The sequence below is a fragment of the Fusarium coffeatum genome (genome assembly GCF_003316985.1).
Source record: "Fusarium coffeatum strain FIESC_28 chromosome Unknown BRIP53273_contig_379, whole genome shotgun sequence".
Taxonomy (NCBI): Eukaryota; Fungi; Ascomycota; class Sordariomycetes; order Hypocreales; family Nectriaceae; genus Fusarium; species Fusarium coffeatum.
Genome location: NW_022158168.1, coordinates 1 through 21,104, shown reverse-complemented (window position 1 = coordinate 21,104; position 21,104 = coordinate 1). Strand labels below are relative to the sequence as shown.

General features: G+C 49.3%; 5 protein-coding genes across 5 annotated transcripts; 3 read left to right on the top strand and 2 right to left on the bottom strand.

The window, feature by feature from the left end:
- Positions 1-556: 556 nt before the first annotated feature.
- FIESC28_11270 (uncharacterized protein) lies at positions 557-4,442 on the bottom strand (the record flags this gene model as incomplete). Its single annotated transcript, XM_031165396.1, has 2 exons — positions 557-1,544; positions 1,594-4,442. 2 exons carry the CDS (start codon positions 4,440-4,442, stop codon positions 557-559), a joined length of 3,837 nt encoding a protein of 1,278 aa, XP_031010525.1.
- A 637-nt stretch (positions 4,443-5,079) lies between these two features.
- On the bottom strand, positions 5,080-6,754 carry FIESC28_11269 (uncharacterized protein; the record flags this gene model as incomplete). The annotated part of the gene is made up of 2 exons (XM_031165395.1): positions 5,080-5,389; positions 5,439-6,754. 2 exons carry the CDS (start codon positions 6,752-6,754, stop codon positions 5,080-5,082), a joined length of 1,626 nt encoding a protein of 541 aa, XP_031010524.1.
- Positions 6,755-12,973: 6,219 nt separating this feature from the next.
- Positions 12,974-15,183, top strand: FIESC28_11268 (uncharacterized protein; the record flags this gene model as incomplete). Its single annotated transcript, XM_031165394.1, has 3 exons — positions 12,974-13,088; positions 13,152-13,283; positions 13,346-15,183. 3 exons carry the CDS (start codon positions 12,974-12,976, stop codon positions 15,181-15,183), a joined length of 2,085 nt encoding a protein of 694 aa, XP_031010523.1.
- Positions 15,184-16,762: 1,579 nt separating this feature from the next.
- FIESC28_11267 (uncharacterized protein) lies at positions 16,763-19,098 on the top strand (the record flags this gene model as incomplete). The annotated part of the gene is made up of 2 exons (XM_031165393.1): positions 16,763-17,073; positions 17,124-19,098. 2 exons carry the CDS (start codon positions 16,763-16,765, stop codon positions 19,096-19,098), a joined length of 2,286 nt encoding a protein of 761 aa, XP_031010522.1.
- Positions 19,099-19,699: 601 nt separating this feature from the next.
- On the top strand, positions 19,700-20,782 carry FIESC28_11266 (uncharacterized protein; the record flags this gene model as incomplete). Its single annotated transcript, XM_031165392.1, has 1 exon — positions 19,700-20,782. The coding sequence occupies one exon, from the start codon at positions 19,700-19,702 to the stop codon at positions 20,780-20,782; it is 1,083 nt and encodes a 360-aa protein (XP_031010521.1).
- Between the last annotated feature and the right edge of the window lie 322 nt (positions 20,783-21,104).

The following is a 21,104-nucleotide window of genomic DNA, read 5'->3' as shown; positions in this document are numbered from 1 at the left end:
CTCGCCATGCCTCCTTAGATAGGATTTGTTCTTGATCTGGATGTGAAGGAGTTACAGTCCATCTACTTGCCGTGATGCACACTGAGACGGACGATATAATCTATGGTAGCCAGTGTCCATGACATATGACTCATAAATGCAAAGGCAACAAGAGAGAAAGAAACCCTTCTGAATCGATCATGCCCAGGTCTGGACCTTTGAAAAGCCTGCAGTGACGACTACAAGATGTCGGTTAAGGCAGAATCCGAGCTACTATCAATCACAGTATCTCGAGTGCTATAGCAAAACATGGAAGCATCAGCGATCCTTAATGTGGCTTTCATACTACTACGTATTTGAAGGGATTGGATGAATGGCATATAAACTTGGTTTCTTACACAGTGGACCGATAAGCGGATAACAATTGCTTAGAAAATATGTCAATGAATAAATATGTTCAACTACGAGATACCAATGCCATGGTAGCTTCCGTATCGATGCCTAAGCCAAACGCCATGCATATTTAATCCTCAGAATATCCCGTTCACATAAACCTAAACTCCATTCCGTGCCAGCCTTACTCAAATGATCCCTTTGCCAGCAAACCACCCACGACTCCAATTCGCCTTTCCGCCCCCTTAACCTTCCTCTCCTCTCTCTTTCGCTCGTTCTGTTCGAGCTTTGCTCGTCTTTCGCTGTCGCGCGCAAAAGCATGCACGCCACTCTTCTTGCTGGCTCCCTTCTTGATCGTGGCTCCTTCTCCGAACCCACTTGCTGGGGTTGAAGGGCTGGGGCTGGTGGTTGAAGTCGTGCCAGAAACAAATGAGTTGGTTGTTGCACGGCGCAGAAGCGCTGGTACCTTGAAAGAAGAGCTCGATGTTGTTGCAAATGCAAGTCGGCCAGTGCTGACATTGGAAGAGCTGTTGCGTTTCAGTGTAATACGATCAACAACTGCAACGCGACCACGACGAGGGTTGGATCCATTGTTCTCCTTATCGCTAGGAGCTTGTGTGGGAGCTTCCACCTCGCCTTCACTGTCAGATCCAGCCTCGGTAGCAGGAATGACAGAACCGTGGGGTTCTTCAAGCAATTCAGATAGAGTCTCGCGTACTTCACCAAGGTTGGAAGGTTTCTTGCCATCCTTGGTTCTACGCAGATGGGCAGGGGCCCTGTTATCCGCAGGGCCAGGAGTCTTTTGGGATTGACTGTTGGAGACATCCTGGGCCTTGCTGCCATCTTCATCCTGTGACTGAGATTGCGAGGGATCATTGGTTTCTTCCGGAGCATCCAGAAAGTCCATCTCGTCATCACTGCCTCTATCCTCGATGGTTTTGAGGAAAGCTTGGTTACCAGGGTTCTCAGCAATCTTCTTGACACGCTCATCGGCAAACAGAGCCTTTTGCATCTTGGCGAACTGCCGACGCTTCATCTTTCGACGGGCCTCGCCATCATCATCTGAGTCGTCGAGATCATAACCCGCGCCACGCTTGCGACGAAGCATACCAGTTGTGATGTCTTTGAAAAGCTTTTCGACCTGCTTCTCATCCTCAACACGTTCTCGATCACTATAAAATGTTAGGCTTCTGTTAAATGTGACGAATGGGCAGTACTTACGCATAGAAAGCGGCGAGTTTGGCTTCATCAACATCGTTGCCGGCAGCGTCGTCGATGATTTCCTTGAGCGAGGCGATGGATTCGTTGTCACTGTCTTCGCCATCTGCGCCTCCTAGACCAGCGTACTCATCCTCCGATTCCTCGGCCTGTTCATGGATCATCTCCTTGGCCTTACTGTTCTTGTGGTCGAATTCTGCCCGAATTCGTTTCTGCTTGTCTTGCTTAGCTCCCTCCTTGAGCACATCAAAAACGCTGTTTGACTTTTCTGCGGCTGTTGGCTCAGGAGTTTCTTCAATGCGCTCAGATGTATCCATTCTGCGACGAAGGCGGCCACGGCGGACTAGTGGTGAAGCTTGTGTTGGGTCCTCATGGTCGACTACCGTTGTCTCAACGGTAGAAGCCGGAGCCTCGATAAACCTGTCCTTCAGGGGTGTTTGATGTTGGAGACCCTCATCCTGAGTGAAATCCATCGCATCAGAGATCTGTGTGCTATCCTCTCGTAGCAGGCTGTCAAGACTGCGCAACTGAGATTGAGAGAAGTCGAGGTTCACACCTTGAGTCATCTTTTGTGTATCGCCCTTCTGACTGTCCATAATCATGTCTTCCATAGGCTCATCCATCGTCGCAGAAAAGTTGGAGTCGGGAAAATGGTCGAAGTCTGGCATCATGGACTGGGTTGGGCCGTTGGCGACATCTACTTGGCTGTCATCCATGGTGCCGGCAAAGATCTGAGTAAGGCCAAGGCCAGCTGCTCCTTGTACAGGAAGACCAGGAATGAAATTCTTCTTGGCGGAACGTAGCACCGATCTTGGTGCCGTAGGAGATTGGGTATTGGGTACTGTAGGCGATGTGTGTACAGCAGCTTGGGGTTTGGACTTTGGCGTCATCTCAACCGAGTCCTCTTCATCATCATCATCACCATCAGAGAGAACAATGGGCTTCCGGATTCGTCGTTTGCTCGCCACTGGGAGCTCATCGGCGTCGTCATGAACATCTTGACTGGCGATAGGAGTTGTATCGTCCTCTTCGCCAGCAGAAGCCTCTGATTCTCCATCTTCAGCTTCCCCCTCGACCATAGGGTTACCGTCTGCTTCATCGTCCTCGTCGTCTCCTTCATCTTCTGATCCGGACAATTCGATTGCCGACACTTCTCCATCGGCTTCATCAGCGGATGCTTGATACTCCTCATCATCGCTATCATCCCAAGCCAGGGGATCAACCTCACCGCTTTCCTTCTTCTCCTTCTTGGCGGCTGCTTGCTCGGTTTGCATAATTCTTCGGGCCTCCTCCCTGGCCTTGGCAACGATATCATCAACCTCCTGCATCTGGCGCTCGCGCTCTTCGGCGGTTTGGATAACCACACCTTGTGCCTTCAGCATGTCAAGTCTGCGGTCACGCTCCAGCTTGGCTTGTTGTCGAGCCTTTTGCTGAAGGTACATCTGTAGCTCGCCGTGCGTCATGCCATGATTATCGTTCTTTCGACGGATCTCTTTACCGGGAGACTTGACTTGTGCAAGAGCGCGCAGGGCCTGAGCAGAGTTGTGCTCTTGAGCTTTCTTGACGGGGACCATGTCGAACACAGCTCGGATTTTGTCTTTGGTCGTTGTCGTGATTTCCAACTCGTCATCCGAGTCCACCAGGGCAGCATTGGCTTTAACTGGTGGAAGTTTGACTCGGAATTGGCGTTTGGGTTTTTGGGCTGGCTGCTTTTGTTCGTTTGGTGGTTCAACGGCCTTGCCTTTACCCTTGTTCAACTTGAGCTTGGTTGTCTCGGCGAGGCTGTCTATTGCTGGCAAGTCACAGTCGTTGGTCTCAGGAACTGGCTCAGTTGCATCGGCAGTTTCTTTGGAAACAGGCGGCGAACTGGGAGGTGTATCCGCATCCTGCATTTCAACGTCGCTGTGAGGCGTCGGTCCCCTACTCGAGCTAGCAGCCTTGGGTTCTGGTACGCCTGCCGGCCTGAAATTGAATCGCTCAAACAAGCTATTTTTGGAGATCTTCTTTCGTGTCTTCGCTTCATGCTTCAATTGCATGTTTCTTGACATTCTTTGAGTTTCTCTGTTCATTTCCTCAATTGCCTTCTTGCTTGCTTTTCGGGCACTTGGTCGCTCGGTTTGTGTCAGGCGGCGCCCACCCTCATCGTCAGTAATGCCGGAACCATCACTGCCTGATGCCATCTGCTCAATTCCCTGTTGCTTTGCCCGCTTGGCCTCTTTGGCGGCTTCCTCAGCTTTCTTCTTCTCTTTTAGGCGCCTAACCTGCGCTGCCATTTTATCCGATTTGATTGCAGGGAGATCCCCATCGGAATCCGAGTTGTTTTGTATCGGCTTTGCTGGTGATACAAAGAGTCCTGGGCTGGGTTCGCGTGATGTATTTCTGGCGGCCGGTGATGAGGGAACGTGGCGGATCCGTCTTCGGCGTACCACGGGAGTTTCATCTTCTGATGAAGCATCGGGCATGTCTGAATTATGCTCTTCCTCCGCTTTCTTAGCCTCCTTCTCCTCCTGCTCGAGCTTCTTCTTTACACGATCTCGGGCAGTTTCGTTCTGTTTATCGGTATCTTTTGATTGCACTGGTCGGGTAATGCCTTGCATCCTAGCCGCAAGCGTGCCTCGGGGTCTGTCGACATCCTCCTTTTCCGGCTCATCAGACGCGTCTTCTTGTTGTGTGTGTTGTGGTAGGTCGGAGTGTTTTGTGAAGATATCCTTGCTGGTCTTTCTCAAAGGTGATTCTTCACCGTCACTGTCGTCGATAGCTGCCATCTGAGCCTTGAATCTGGAGGCTGGTGAGAGTTGCTCGGGAGATCCGCCCGAAGATACGGGGGTAGAAGCGCGAGAGGCGGTAGCCATTGCTTTTGCCTTTGCAATGGTTTTATATGAGTTGTATGGTCAGAAGAATCAACAAAAACATAGAATAATAACAAATTTATAGTTGCTTCAGAAATTCTAGATTTGATGAGAGGATGTTAATGTGGAAAGGCTAAGAGAGAGCATATGGATGGATGTCTAAGTGGTAGTGGGGAGCTTTCATTACGCGACGCGCGGGCCATCAAAGGCGTTGGCGTGGAGAGACGCGTTACAGCGCATCAGTCCCGCGTAAAGTCGCTTCTAACCACGTAAAATTCAATTAACACCCCTGTCTAAAGTGACGATCTTGGTCAATTAAACTCTCCAAATTTACATCATTGATTGGCCTGTCAACCGAATTCAATACCAGACACAGTACAAAGAATTCACTGGATATGAATGATCAAGGTCACCATCACCATCACCATCACGCTTTATTATGGAAATCAGTCTTGAGGAGAATGGCACATTCAATTAGATAGCTATGACTGTGAAAGTATTTCATCTCTCCTCCATTTTTTTACTTTTTTGATTTTATAATTTTCAAATCAAATCGAGCAGCATCCGGTAAAGACTGTCCACAGTATCCTCCTCATTCCAAGTAACCGACTTCAACAGCATCAAGAACAGGCGTTGGCGCCTAGAAAAGCTTGTGCTCAAGAGTCATGTCGGACTCGGGCTCAAGACCAACACAAGCACGGAAGATGTTGGTCAGGGCAGCGCGCTGCTTAGCAAGAGCGTTGACAACGGGGGTGCCAGGAGGGGTCAGAGGAGCCTTGAGCATGTAGCTGAGGACACTCAGGACACTATGGAAGCTCTTATACTCAGTGGTAGCAGTGCCATCGGAGGACACGGCCTTCCACTGGATACGAGACATCATCTCAGCAATGATGACCAAGTCGATGATCAGGGGAGAAGCAAGGAGAGAGTCCTCGCAAATGTTGAAGAGTCTGTATGCTGTCAGTTATCGTTCATGACTATGATATCTCATCAACTTACGAAATGGTCTGGTGGCCACCCATGAAAATCTCAGCGTAGTACTCATCGAGAGCACGCTTGTTGTCGGCGACAGCAGGCATGTACTTGATGACAACGCAGTGGTCGGGGTGCTCGCCCTTCTTGTAGAGGACGTGGTTGGCTTCAACCATGTCATCAACGACGTTGGACTTGGAGATCTCCTTGGAGCGGAACTGCTTCTGGGAGCTCAAGTTCTTGCCGTCGTTGTTTCCAAGATGGTTGTAGCTGGCAATGGAAGTCAACTTGATGCCGGCGTTGATGAGGAAGTCAACAAGGGCAGACTTCATCTTGGTTTGGCCAGACTTGAAGTCGTCGCCACCAATGAAGGCGTTGTGCTTCTCGGCAAGCTCAATGGCACCAGGGACGAAGGTGTTTTGAGGAGAGCCGTTGATGAAAGGGGCTTGTTCGAGGATACAAGCGACAGCAAAGACGGTAGAAGGGGAAACCTCCTCATGTCCCTGCTCAATTGCCTTGAGAAGGTTATCGGCAGTGTCGTTGACACCCTCGATCAGGTCGGCGTATCGCTCAGTGTTGGCAGTCCACATGATGATGACCTTGTCGAGGCCGTTCTTGGCCTTGAAGTCGCGGATATCCTGACGGATCTTCTCAACATGCTCCCAGCAGGCCTTGGTACCCTCGAGGACGTTGTCGGCACGGTCCTCTTGGTTGGCAGCAATGAAGTCAGGGTAGTAGATGGAGGGAAGGGGAACCATCTCAGCCATCTCCTTCTTGACCTGGGCCTTGAGGGTGGGCTCGAGGACCTGAGCGCGGTCCATGGCTTGAGCCAGGTTCATCTTGCTGATGTCCCAACCTCCGATGACCAGGTCATTGGGGTGGACCATAGGAAGGATGTTGTGGAAGGGGATGTTGACCTCCTGGTGAGTCTTGGCGTCATGGCCGAGCTTGAGGGTTGAGCCCATGACAACGGAGCCGTAGTAGTTGGACTCGCGGGGGCCTTCCTTGGTGTCCCAGGCGAGCTGACGGCGGTTGGCGAGGATACCAGCGGTAACGGTGGTGCCGTTGTTGCCTCCAAGACCAACCAACATCATACCGACCTTGGGAACCTTGCGGTCGACCTTGAAGTCGTAGAGAGTCTCGTTAGGAGTGGCAACATACTTGCCGTTGGCATCAACTTCAACCTTTGTGGTGCGGTAGGTGTATCGAGAACGGATCTCCGCATCAGTATAGGTGACGTTGGGTGAGTTGACGGTGAAGAGGTCCTGAGTAGCAGAGGAGCCTCGGCCGTTGAATACCGGCCCGTTCGAGGAGCCCGTGCCGACTTCCGCGTGAGGAGCCATGGTGCTTGAATTGGCTTGAACGTGGAAGTTTGCGGTTTAATTGAGATTGGACGGGTTTCTGATTGTGATTAGACCTTTACTGTTCAAAGGTCGAGTCCGCTGAGCCTCCGGAATCGGCTGAGCAGCGGGCTCCTGCGAACGGGTGGTGCGTCCTGGGATGAGTTAGCATCTTGATGTTTCTTTTTTGCCTTTTTCTTTGTGAGATAACATACGAGTTAAGGAGATTGGAAAACGTCTTGACGACTGTAGTGACCAAGGGTCAATGCCTCGGTCGTTATTATAAGATTGATAGAGGGGTGTTTTTTTGGGTTTGGCGGGGTAGCTGGGGCAGACAGATGTCAAAGTTAAGAGAAGTTTTGGTAGAGAAGAAGGAGGTTTCGGTGAGTTTTGTTTTTTTGAACTGATTGTAAGTTGACAAAGTTTGTTGGTGAAGCAAAAGAAGAGAGAAGAGGGAGAGTTGCTCGGGGATGGGGAGGGTTCAAATATGGAAGAGCTCATCCATCCCATCTCAAAGAGGTACCTGAGAGATGTACCGTACGTGTACTTGGTCCCTGGTAGGGTCCTGGGCCTGGCTTCAGGTACCTGAGCCGCTACTGTAGCCTCTACTTGGCTGGTTGTCGTGGACATTCGGGCGGTGAGGACCACAACGCGTTGATAGTGGGGTTTGTAGAATTCTAGCGGCTGGGGAGGCGGAGAGCTCGGAAGCATCAACAGTGAGCTACTGTAAGTTTGTGGACACCTGATATCCATGGAGATGAACAAGCGAGCTCTCATCCGCATCCTCCAGGTTTTAATTCCCTCTTTTTTTTTGTAGTTTTCTCCCACATTTCCAACTTGATAGGTAGCTCCTCTAATGCGGGGACTCGACTGAGCAGCTCCAGCTTCAATTTTGAGGGTCTATATTGTAATACTTACCCTTGATCAGAGAAACAAAATAACAAAAGTTTGTTGACATTGGACATGTAGATCCTACTAGGGTTAGTCAATCCAAGAAGCACTTTCGGGATATCACCGCATTCTCATGCATCTTGTCCCTGTCATGTAGCTGCAGTAACTCATGTACGGTCAGTATCTAAGAACCATTGGCCTAAGCCCCTGGCATCATCAAAACATCCGACTGTTTATCTGCGGTTTCTGTATCTGTACTACTGTCAGAGGTACTTATTACTCTCGACTGGTCGCTTCCACCAGAGAATAAAACCCTAGATTAGCTCGTGCAGGGCATTACACAATAGGCATCGTCTGTGAAAGGGCAACCAATGAATTTGTCCTGCGCTGTCGGTACCAACCTCATTGATTGGCTTGGCTCTACCCGGAACCTTTGGTGATGATATAAATCTCCATCCCTGTGTTTGTTGGGATATTCGGCAGCAAGCCAAGAAAGAGCCTAGACGGGTAAAGAGTCTTGTGGATGATACCGATCAACGCTTTAGCCGTGGATGACTTGTATCATTACTACTGGACTGTCACCTAGACACCTTACTTTGGTACTATAGGCATACCTGGGCAGTAAAGAAAAACTGTCACAGAGGAATATTGACTCGAGAACATTCTAGGTTATGAATAAGCCGCCCTGTCAACGACAGGACTTGGACATCATACAGTTCAGGTTTTGTTTTGCTTTGTTTCCATAGAGTGTTTCGACAATGAAACCTCGAGTAACAAATTGTTTCCGCGTCGTCAGACCCATACTGATGGATGCAACAAAAGATCTTCACGGTTGATATCAATTGACTGAACAAACTCCTATCAAACACGTATACTTGCATTGACCGGGTTTTCAGAGACTTCAAAACAACTGGCCATTCATCTTATCGCTGCAGCTTGCCGAGGTCATCTGCGTCTGGGATTCTTCCGGTCTGTTTTGATATGCAGTTTGTCCTCAGCCCATCAACCGTAGCCAGCGCTAGCCGAACACCTTGATATCGCGCAAGTGCTCTCTGTAAGCAGATTCGAGCAAGTTCAGTCCAATTCAACCCTCAAGAAGTGCTGTTTATCTTCACGGGAACAGACCCTTTGTATTCAAAGTCAAAAACCTATCATTGATGTCTTTTCTGTTCCGTTAAGAAACTGCCCTGTTCACATGTAACACGGAAGTGTCACAGGCAAGTGACTATGCTCAGCCGAAGATCCACACCTACAGCGAGCGATTCTGTGTGGTGTTGAGATCGCCCCTCCACCACATCCGCTCTCACCGTCTAACTCTCGAACGTCTAATGTAAGAGGTTCTGGTCCAAAAGCCAAAAGTCAAAAGCCAACGCCTTTCATGAGGATCACCCAATGGAGGCCTCATGACTTCACTTGATTCGACTTTCCTTGTAATGATCGGCTTCGGAACTGAAAGCGACATAAGAAACATTGCCTGGGCGATGGGGATAGACATATTCCATGTCATTATCAATGTGCATTGGTTGTCTGGCATTCCGACGGTCGACAGATACCTCTTCGCGTCCTTAGCTTTGACAGCTGAAAGGGTTCCAAATCTGAAGTCCAAGCCTGCCTGAGCGAGACATGGTCCTAGATGCAGTTGCCAGGAGCATTTTTGGCGTTCTGGTCAAGGCAAATCTTCCATACCGGTGCTAAGACCATTTATTGTTAGAGACCTAGAGCAATGGCTGGAGAAACGCCTCAAGCCTGGTGTTCAGTCTCAAGAGCATCCGGCATTGCCGTAGCCATATCGGCTGATAATGATTGTCAACGGCGACTCTTTCTGCGGTCCATGTATCCGGCAATGGTCACGTATATCAGATAGCCGACCGTCGATCATGCCTGGAGGACTTCAATCTAGCCACCTCCTTAATATGCAGTAACGAATAACTCTAGTTAGCCGCTACCATGGGCAGAGATGCTGTAAATCATGTAAATCATTAAGCCATTGGACTGTTCAGAATGAACAAGAGCCATGCAATATCCCACACGACAAATGACGTGCCCTCAACGCCAGGGCAGAGGAGAACCCAAGCTTTCCTTCATGACTAGCTAGTTCGAGCACTAACAATGAACCGTATATTTAGCATCATGACAGGGTGTTCAAACGGTCGATTACCAACAAACTGACACGGTAGCTTCAAAGGCTCGTATTGATTTCTGGCGTTAGTTTTGAAATGTAAATGCGCCAGTGTAAATGCGTATCACGAGACGAGGGAAACTTGAAATGGTTGATTAATGCCAATTAAACGATAAGACGATCATTGACCTATTTTGAGTATCTCGTGATTCAATATCAACGATACATAGTAGCTACCTATGTATAGTGGTAACTCTATATAAAGGCATTGTCTCATTAGAGATATGGTGACTGTAGGATGTAGAGAAGCTCAAGGAAAGTTTACTCTCCCATCAAGAGTGATTGCTAGGGGTAGTCAAAGCTAATACATACGTCAAATCGTGGCGTTACTGCCTATCAGCCTGGTGAATATTAAAGCCGATTCGTGGCGTCAGTCGGGCTAATTCTGATTGTAATTGAGTTTCGGTCGAGCCCTCCCTCGCCTTTACGTTACTTGACTTGTTAACTTCCATAATTATTTATTGGACTTGACCTTTACGGACTCTTGATCTCCCGATCAGAGACCTGAGACAGTGGATCATTGGATCCGGCTCCAGTTATCGCTTGGCGAACTTGGCCTCGCAGATCCTTTCTTAGCAACGACAACGGCCAACAAGACAAGGCAAGACAAAACAAGACACCTACCTCTTGACTGTTGAACAGGGGAGAACGTGCAGATAAGGCATCGTTGTCATCAAAGTAATGGATGCCTTGCATTAAGGATTCTGGATTGCAGTTCAACCATGAGATGGAACCTGCTTCATTTGGGCCATTCTACGAAGATCTACCATGGTCCCCCCACGGCGCATCACCCGAATGAGGACAGGCAGGTATAATACAGGACCCAGAGGCCGGGGGGGTCTTTATCACTTACCAGTGCTTTATCCAATAGGTGGTCCAGTCACAGTGATTGCATAAAGCGTCTTCTGCTTGCGGTTTATATCCTTATTTCCAGCTGGGTTCAACCTGGCCTAATCGGACCAGTGTCTCGGTCATGGTAGCATTGAAGGAATTCAGAGACATCCAATTGAGTTGCAGGTCGGATGATCAATTGATTAATATCCCTTTCGTTGCAACAACCAAAGGTTGGTTCCAGTCGTTGACAGGCGGATCTCGACACCACTAGAAGCAGAGTTAAATGAAGCAGATCTCCTTTCGGTGAACGGGCCATCCCTACCTGGATTAGTGCTTGCATATCAGCTCTATGATTGGCCATAGTTTGCTGCAAGGTACCCGAGTAGGGTAAGTTGTCCACGGTTTTTAGTGGATCATTTCTATTTTATGTAGGTATCTTATTTTATTTCTACCTCCATAAGTTGACTACCTATAAACATGGTTGGCATCAACCGGCCAGAGAATATTCCAACATTCTGTGGCGTCTTCTCATGACCGCCTCGGAAGAGGCCGGACTCGATCTGACTTCTTTCTTTGGTTCGGCCGTTGCGGGAACTGTTTTATGAGCTTGACCTTGAGCAGCAAGCTCTCGGCCACTCGAGAACGCGTCCAGGAGACTGTCAAGCTGCGAACACTGAATGCAATTATACAAAGCGTCAGCCAAGAGCCAGTCATAGACTAGCATCTGTCATCTGTCAACTTTCAGACATGAAGAAATCTCCCGCATCTGGCTATCTTAATGCAGACTAACTTGTTTGGTGGACAATCCGAACAAAGACGTTGTTGCCCTCTAGCCCTTCTATCAAGACACGAGACGTGCACGGCATGGGAATAAACTGCTCATCAGGCGAGACACGGTCAGATAAGGAATGCAGTAGATCTTAGTCCCCGTTTTCTGTCTCCCTCTAGATTGACAATCGAATTCATCGCCTGCAAGTCATGTCTCACTGCCCTCCTTCTGGCTGGACGCCATTTCGGCCCAGAAGCTCCAGGGAAGAGTTATTGTCGTGTAGTTGATCGGTTCCACAAAGTTTACTGGAACGTTGGTTACCGCGTAGCTGGAGACAATGGACAGATAAGGCAAGACAAGACAAGACAGGGAGGGAGTGAGAGAGGAGTGGTTTAGCTATAGACGGACAGCTGTATGTCATATCTACGCTATTGACTAGACAAGACAGCTGAATGAAGCTGTCAAAGGCAGACAAGGAGCCTTGGAGATTCAAGAAAGATGCTCACATTGCTCCGGTTGGTGGTTGTGTTCGATTACTTATTCCACACCGCACCCACCGTAAACCCGTCACTTTGCGAGCCGTCCACCTCTTATTTCTGCACCTCTCTCTTATTAGTGTGTGTACTGCACCAAGCCAGGGTCTCTCTGTGTCTTCATTACCTTAGGCTGCACACTACGGACTTGTTAACTTATTAGCCAACAAGGGCAGAAGCACAAGCACAAGGGTCAGCCTGCAATTCAAGTCAAGCCTAGCATACCTAAGGAGCCGGGCTATTAGTGGATCTACCTAGTCTAGGTACAGTGGAGGTGCCTACCTGCAGTACCTAAAGTCAAGGGTCCCGGTCCCTTTTCCTACAGCACCAGAGCACCTACCTACTCAACCTAAGTTGCCCACTTCTCCCTCCACATTCGAGACACCATATGCATCGCATCGTCCCTTTCTTCAAGTCGACACCTGATCTTCTTTCTATTCCTTTCACGTCGCAGATGTTTTAGTCTCGTGTTTCGACTCTTTGACCTCTTCTCTTCTCTTTCTTTCTTGCTCCTGTCAGGTTTTCAACGGGAAATCCTTCACTTGTAACACGCACAATCAATTCATCAATCGCAGATTGGCCGGGCCTCTCTTCTCCTCCGGCAGCACATCAACCCAAGGAAGCAACCTGGACCTAGTTCGACTGGAACCCGACTTGACGATAAATCCTCGCGACGATTCTATTCACGGCACAACCAATAGAATAACCAGCGCTACAGCAACACGACTCTCCATGCGATCGAAAAAAAGTGCTACTGCACAGACTTTTGGCATCCTCAATTCACGTCACCAACCCCAGGGACACCGGTCGCAGAACGGGCCTGGGGTACGAATGTAAAAGGTCTTACATCAAGCGTCATCTTTTGAAACAACCGCAGCAAGGCCTTTCATACGTCACATTGTCCAAGGTCTTTTAAAGAAATCCAAAGTGACAAATCAATTGCTCTTCTTTCGGCCTGGCATTGATAAACTGGATTACTCCTATTCCTCTTCAACACCACAACTCACACCGCCACCATGGCTCTACCACGAGAATCAATGTTTCTCCCGACTATCAAATGCTCGTCATGTAGTCGGGAGGTTGAGATTTCCATGATGGGCGATCATGTTTGTGCTCCACCAGAGCCTGAACGTAAGAGAAGAAAATACCATAGCCTGTCTCATTGACCCGGTGAACTAATTAATTGCCCTATAGTTTCCCCTCCACCAGAAAGATATGAGGCATACACTCCATACAGCCCAGCACCTTTCAGTCCAGGACTCTACAGCCCAGCGTCTCCTGAGAAACCAGGTCACATACCGCCCTCACTAGATGTCAACGCTGCCAGTAAGTGCCTACCTGCCAAGGTATATAACAACCAAAAGAAGAGGCCTCTAACGATACCACAGATCATCCGTTTATGCGAAAAGGACAATTGACACCAAATAGTGAACCGCGCAGCACATCGCCAATCAATGACATGAACTGTTTCTTTGACGACGTTCCAACGCCACACGAAGACGATCTTATCATGCCATCACCGCGCCCTATCGACCGCCCTGGAGCTTACGGAGGCTTCGGCGGCCCAGACTTTCAGCCTCGCTCGGTGAGCCCTAATGGAGGAGTCAACTCGTCCCTATTCAAGAGAGTGGACACGATCGCTCCAGGTCCCTTTGATCCCATTCGCAGTCCTTCGGCATCATCCTTTCCTAAGGAGATAGCAGAACCCCGCGATAAGTCGGAAAGCTTCCTGAGTGCATCACCAAGGGACTATTTTACCACCCAAAGAAATGAAAGGTCGCCGTCTCCTACAGGAAGTGCCAGCAACAATGATTACGAAGTGTCTGCCCCCCCTCAACGGCCAACACGAGATGACTACGAAGGTTTTGGACGCCCGTTCGAGGTCGATGAGTTACTCCAGCCTCAGCCTCTGGGAACAATGAACCGCTCTGACACGTTCCCCAAACTCGCTGTTCGATCAGAAGCACCACTAAGGACTACTTCTGCACCTGGCATCAAACCCGAACGAAAGGTTTCTAGTGGGTTTGGGCATGCCTCCAAGCCATCGCTAGGACCAGACACCTCGAGAGCACCTCCGCCACGTAAGAGTCTATTGCGTCCGTCAAAGTCCAGCAAGTACTCGGGATCTGTCGATCTTGCCGCTGAATTCGGCGTCAACAACCCTTACCACACACCTTCGGACTCTACATCTTCTGGATTTTCAACGTTCAGCCGCCAGAGCAACGGCAGCTCTCGAACTAGCCAGACAAGATCTCAACCTCGGCGTGATCCCTCTGACCTCTCGGCTATGGATGGACTGATGGAAGATCTGGAAAGCTCGATGGAAGCTTTGGGATCTAAGAACACTCAAGCGGAGGCCCCTGTACGACCTCCACGTGCTCGTTCACCTCTTGCAGAGTCGCCACAAGATATGTCTCGCGAGAGAACCGACTCGCCTAACCGATATGGGTCTCAACAAATTCCTCACCAGCGACAGATTTCACAATCAAAGCCATCTTACACACCTTACACCGCGTCACCTCAAGAACACCACCTTACTCCAACCCTGCAGACAACTTCACCGCAAACGCTCCCTCCAGCGTTAGCACCCCCGATTCGAAAAGCATCACAGGACCCTGTGCGATCCCGTGGCAACTGCAAAGCCTGCGGCCTCGCTATCACAGGAAAGAGCATCTCCTCTGCGGACGGAAGGTTAACAGGCAAATACCACAAGGCCTGCTTCGTTTGCACAACATGCTCTGAACCTTTCACATCAGCCGAGTTCTATGTTCTGAACGACAAGCCTTATTGTGAACACCATTACCACAAACTCAACGGCAGTCTCTGCGGAAGCTGTGAGAAGGGCATTGAGGGCCAATACTTGGAAGACGAATTCTCAATCAAGTACCACGTTGGTTGTTTCCGATGTCTCGATTGTGGCCGGTCTCTTTCGGAAGGCTACTTCGAGGTGGAAGGCAAGTCGTACTGCGAGCGAGACGCTTGGCGCCGAGTGCAGCAACCATATCCTCCTATGAAAGCACCTCCAGGCCGATCACAGTCAGGTCCTCGACCTCCCATGATGGGTCTCCCTGGCCACCCGGCACAGCGAATGGGCCCCGGTATGGGACTCCCACGACCTCCATACGGCATGCCGCCGCCTGGAAACCGGTTGGCTCCGGGCCCTCCTGGGCCTCCCGGTCCTCGACCACGAATGAACAAACGAAACACTCGACTTGGCATGATGTAACGACCTGACTATTTTATCTGAATCTCCATGACGCTATATGGACCATCTATATCTTGTAATATTACCTATGTGCGTCTAGAACGCAATGCATTTATCACCCCTGGTTTTGCTGTTATCACGCTTGGCGTTGGCTAGCATCGTTGTTTTGTTATTATACCCCCTTGTTTTTGTTAGGCCCCGCTGTGGTTTGTACATCAAGTATTGTGCAGTCTTTTTGGACGATGTCTTGGTAGTATCCCGAGTGCCACTATAGGAAGACGTTTGGATCCAGGATTGGGCATGAGCTGTATGGTATGGTAGTATGCGCCTCTGCAGAATAGTGTATTAGTGAGAGACTCGATCCAAGTTGCTCGAAATCGAAGTACATTTGAAGCATTTGCAAGAACAAAACAAGCAGTGACATATCACCATCTACATGTCTCCGGTCCGTGCTTGTTGATGCATAGGTACAGAACTTGAAGATCTGGTAGCAGGGTTCTTTATCAACAGCAGCGGGGAACGTTCAAGGATCTAGTACTTAGAGAACAAGAGATTCTTATTTCCCAAACTATTAAGTAGGTAGTCAAGTAGGCGAAGGAGAGCAGGCACAAGCTTCCAGCTCTAATTAAGACGATGATGAATATAGGAACCAGCTTGTTTCATTGAAACTGAGCATTGGTGATCTGTAAACGTCCATTTCGCGAAGCCACGTGTATAGAATCCCGTTAATTTGGGAAGGAGTTAACACGGCTCAAATCAAAGAATTCGATCATAGAAATGCATAAGAACAAGTCAAAGTACTCATTCCAATATGAATTATGTCTTGATCTCGCTTTTAATCTCCTGTAAAACGGTTTGTGAACTGACTGACTGATTCGTCGTCAGCTCCCCTCTCTAGCCCCTCCATGAGCGCCAACGTTGCGCCACAAGATACAGTAGATCCCCCCTTAAATTGAAACCTTAGTTACACGTTCAATTGCCATTATTGGCCGTCCAATACTGTACAACGCCTCATCATCCACACCCATTCCATCAACTCTCCCTTCTCGAGGACACTTTTTCTCTCCCTTCTTTCTTCTCGATATACAATTCGCATCGTCCTTCCAAAACGCAGCGTGTGACTTGACTTTTAGTTTTGCATCTTTCGCAATTCTTTGGCTGTCTTTGATAGAAGCCACTACACTCCTTCAATCGACAGAGAAGCATCCAGTCCAGTTTTGCGACCGACAGACCGACCGATCGAGGCTATTTGATACTGAAATAGCTAATATTAGGCGATACCTCCCTGCGACCAACATCCCTTGCGTCCCTGCGGCCGAATACCTGCGTCTCAACTATTCAACAAGCCATGCACCCCTGATCTCAGTCGGCTTCGTTGACTACCTCATTTTCAGTTGCGACACCAGCTTTCGATTCTCGTTTGCTACACAACTCGGTTGCTCTCCAGATCAACCGACTCGCAAACTTGTCGCCTATCATGAAGAAATGGCACCCCCAAAGCCGGCGCTTGTTTGGCGCCAAGCTACGGCCAAGGTCCATGATCATTATTGTATTCGCTATGTTGGCCGCCTACTACCTTCTCTTTTCGCCGGCAACAACTATGCCAGTCCCTTCCAACTCTCAAGGCGCAGTTCAAGTACCGCCGCCTTCCATCATTGAACAAGGTGGCAACTCTCAGCCAAAGGAGGAGGGAGACGAGGATGAATATGGCGCCATCCACAGACAGCTTTGGGAGCTCACAGCTCAAGATCTCAAGGACTGGCGAGACCCCACCGATGGCGAGGACCCTAATGATATTGAGCCCGGTTTTGAAACAGATGGGAAAGAGAGAGGCTTTGGAGATCTCGGTAAACTCCAACATGAGAAGGATATGAGGAAGGAATGGAGACATGCCTACTCCGTCACATCGAAGTGAGTATCAATGTCCCCTCGAACCGATATACTTGCTAACATCGCGTCAGCTTCCCCAGCTCGAACCACATCTATGGAAAGACTTTGGCCAATTTGGAGAACCATGAAGCTCGGTCCGAGGAGTTCAGTGCTGATCTTAAATTCGATCCTGTTGCCGACGTGGAGTATAGCTCGGAAAAGCCTGTCCGTTATGATCCTTATCCCAAGTACAATAGCGACGATTGGAAGAAGGCTGGGCACGCCCAGTACTTTCCATGTAAAGGTGCCACTGGGGAGCCTGTCGAAGATCTGCTTGTCTTCAAGGGCCGGCCTCGCGAATGGCCTCTGCCACGTTTTGGCAGCTATGATGCTCTCAACATGGACCCTAACCTTTGCTGGGAGCGAGAGACCCGACTTGGTCCTTATGGCTTGCATCGTCAGTTCAAGAAGGTTGGTGGGGAACCACAACCCCTTAACTTTGATACCGTCAACTGGGGTGACCTCCAGCGAATGTGTGTCAACAAGAATGCACAACGTTTCGAAATGAACCGAGAGCGAGTCAATGAGTACCTCAACAACTACTCCGAGACTGTCATTGGGCCTCATGAGCCTGAAAATCCTCAGGAACCTGTACAAGCACAAAAGTCGAAACGAGATGTCTCAGCGGAGACAGAAGGTGATAGCTCCGCTGTCCCGATCAACGCTGATACCGCACCCCCAGTGGCTAGTCCTCAGCCAGAGGTCGAATCTTCGGAACATGTGAAGCATCCTAGAGCTCCTACAAAGGATTACGTTTCCGAGCCCCGAACTGCAATTCTTCTTCGGTCTTACACTGGAAAGGATTACACCGAAAATGATAAGCAAACAATCAGGGCGCTGGTTTCCGAGTTGTCTCTCAAGACTGGTGGTCAATATGAAGTATTCCTGCTGGTCCAGGTCAAAGATAATAACCTGCGCATCTTTGACAACGAGGATGTTTACCAAAAGGTTCTCTCGCAGAGTGTACCGCCTGAATTCCGCAGCATGACGATCCTATGGAACGACGACATCGTTTGGCAGCTTTACCCAAAGCTGACCGATCCTGAATCAAAGAACGTCCACACTGCCCAGTGGCTTTCGGTGCAGAAATTCAGCCAAGAGTTTCCCCAATTCGATTTCGTCTGGAACTGGGAGATGGATTTTCGCTTTACCGGTCACCACTACCACCTTTTGGACAAGCTCGGTGAATTTGCCAAGAAGCAACCTCGAAAGGGCATGTGGGAGCGAAACGAGAGATGGTATATTCCTACTTACCACGGCAACTATGACGATGAGTTCCGCAAGGACGTCGAGAAGCGATATGGCGACGATGTTATTTGGGGTGCTCCTGAATTTCCTTTCATCAACCCCATCGGTCCCAAGCCTCCTGTTGCAAGCCCCAGTCAGGACAACTATGAATGGGGAGTTGGCGAGGATGCTGATGTGATCACTGTGTCTCCGATGTTCAACCCCATCAACAGCAACTGGGTCATCGCCAACCAGGTTTGGGGCTACAACGATTCAACCCACAAGTCTCAAGATATCCCTCGACGAACCACCATTGTTACACAGTCTCGCGTATCAAAGAGGCTACTAAACATCATGCACGTTGAAAACTTGCGTGGAAACCATGTTGCTTCAGAAATGACGCCGCAGACAGTGGCGCTTCTGCATGGCCTCAAGGCAGTCTATGCTCCTCACCCTGTCTTTATGGACCGTGACTGGGACGGAAAATTCCTGAACAAATGGTTCAACCCCGGTGAAAAGGGCGATTGCGGTGGCCGTGGTAGTCCCATGGGCTGGGGTCGAGAGCGAAGATACATCGGTTCAACCTGGTACTACCGTGCTATACCCCCTAACCGATTATACAACAACTGGATGGGCTGGCCAGATACAGGCATTGGTGGCTCTCAATGGGAGGAGAAGCATGGACGCCCTTGCTTACCTCCCGTCATGCTGCATCAAGTCAAGAACACTGAGCCAACTAAGAAGAGCCACGAAACGACCTTTGAATTAGCCTATGGTTAATGTTCAGTCGTGAAGTAAGCTTGATGCATGTCTCTCTGACACAATTGTATGACTTGATGTCGGCATTCCTTGTTGATGGATTCCGCGGGCCCTTTTAATAAACACTGTGGGAAGAGTACAGCATATGCTGGTAGGAGATATCATCATCATAATAACATCGCGTATTGGATAGAGGCGGGTGTGAAAGCTTCACACAAAGGGTATTTCTGGGAGTTTGGAGTGTCTTTATTTGTATATTATAAGATGAACAACAAGCATAGCTTTGGTTTACCATGCAGTCCACTGCACAATCTCGGACGATATGTTTAAAGTGAGATGGCACTATCCTTTGATCATTTAATAAGTTTGGACACAACGTTGATGCTCGAGTGTAGTCGCCTTGGTCCGAGCTTTTACCGTTACCTAACAACAACACTATTATCAACGTCACTTGTCCCTTCTTACACAACTCATTGACCGACGGTCCTCAAGGCATCTTTCTAAAACAGAATTTCGTCTGAGTCTACAATTCTGCTAGCCGATGAACCACTGATACCAAAACCACTAGCTACATGGACTTTCTACTGAATAATTTATCGGCCATGCGCATTCACCCTATACCATGAGCCCCCCTCCAAGTGTGAGCTCTTGTCTATTCAATCTCATCATCCAACTTCATCCTGACATAGTATCGCAGACTCCTACGCCAAGAAGATTTCTTCTCCCGAAGAGAGGTACACAATCGTCTCAAACCCCTACTGCACTTCCACGGTTTCAGTCAACCCCTCGTTTCGCCTCCTCTTCTGTTCCTAGGCCGACACAGGCGAGGACTGGCATCGATATCGAGGACGTTGAAGAAGTTGAAGATCGCACCCAAGGCACTTATCCGGACAGCGAAGATGATCACCTCGCATCTAGGAAGTATGAGTCGCTCAACGACTCCATTGAAGTCGAATCCGACAATGAGACGGCTTCGCATAATGCCAGCCCAGCTATTTCGGATAACGAGATAGACACTCAAAGGTCGGATTTTATTTATCGACAAGCTTCCAACACGCCAAGTGTAACGCACGAGGATTCCCCGCTGGAAGAGCGGGAGCCGAAACGGCGAAGGGTATCGATATCTCCCATGCGAGATTCTAGCCCAATAGAGGAAGATCACTACATGGTCGACAACGACCAAAAGGATACACACGAGGAAGACCAAACCCCAAGCCAGGAGTCTACGCAAAGTATCCAAGACGCTATTCTTCCCTATGATGAGTCAAAGGCACTCCAGCAACCCACATTCCGCGCACCACCGCGCTTCAAACAAGCCGAACTCGATACCACAACGGATGGCATTCCAGCCGTTTTCTCCCCACAGCGTCGAGGAGCAAAGTACATAGCTGGCGGACTCGCCGCTGAACTCCAAGGGTGGCTGTCTGAGGTAAAAGGCTGGGAAGGCTCGACGCCAGCTCCATTATCAACAATCGAAGTAACTGTTGAGGAGGTCCGGCCAGGTCGGCGCATGTATCTAGTCAAGGGCTCTACTGATATATCTGAAAACAAGAAGTTCTTACTTGCCGGTGAGGGTAGGTTGACGGGCCTGGGGCAGAGGATGCCCTTGAGTGTAGGAAGTATTGTTAAGGTGGGACAGCCAGTGTGGGATATTGAGTTGGATGGAGAGGTTTGGACGGTGGCATGCGACTGGGGACTGGCATGAAGAGCTTTGTCATTCTAAGAACCAGACAACTTCTTCATAGAATATATAATGGTGGTGTCTAACAAGGAGTTCTATCCAGGGAGTATAGATCGGGTGGCTTGGTACAAAGGAGAAAGTCAAGATCATGTAATATGGCTTTGCTTTCTCTCTGCTCTGTGGAATGGTGACACCATTGATAGACACATTATGTTGCTCTCTCTATCACATACGACCACACCTGCAGGAAAATACGGGATCCCGTCCGCTCTCCCATCGTCAAGCCCGCAAGGGGCGGATTAGTAGTTGGGTCGGTGACGACCAGCGAATCCCCGCTGTTGTATGT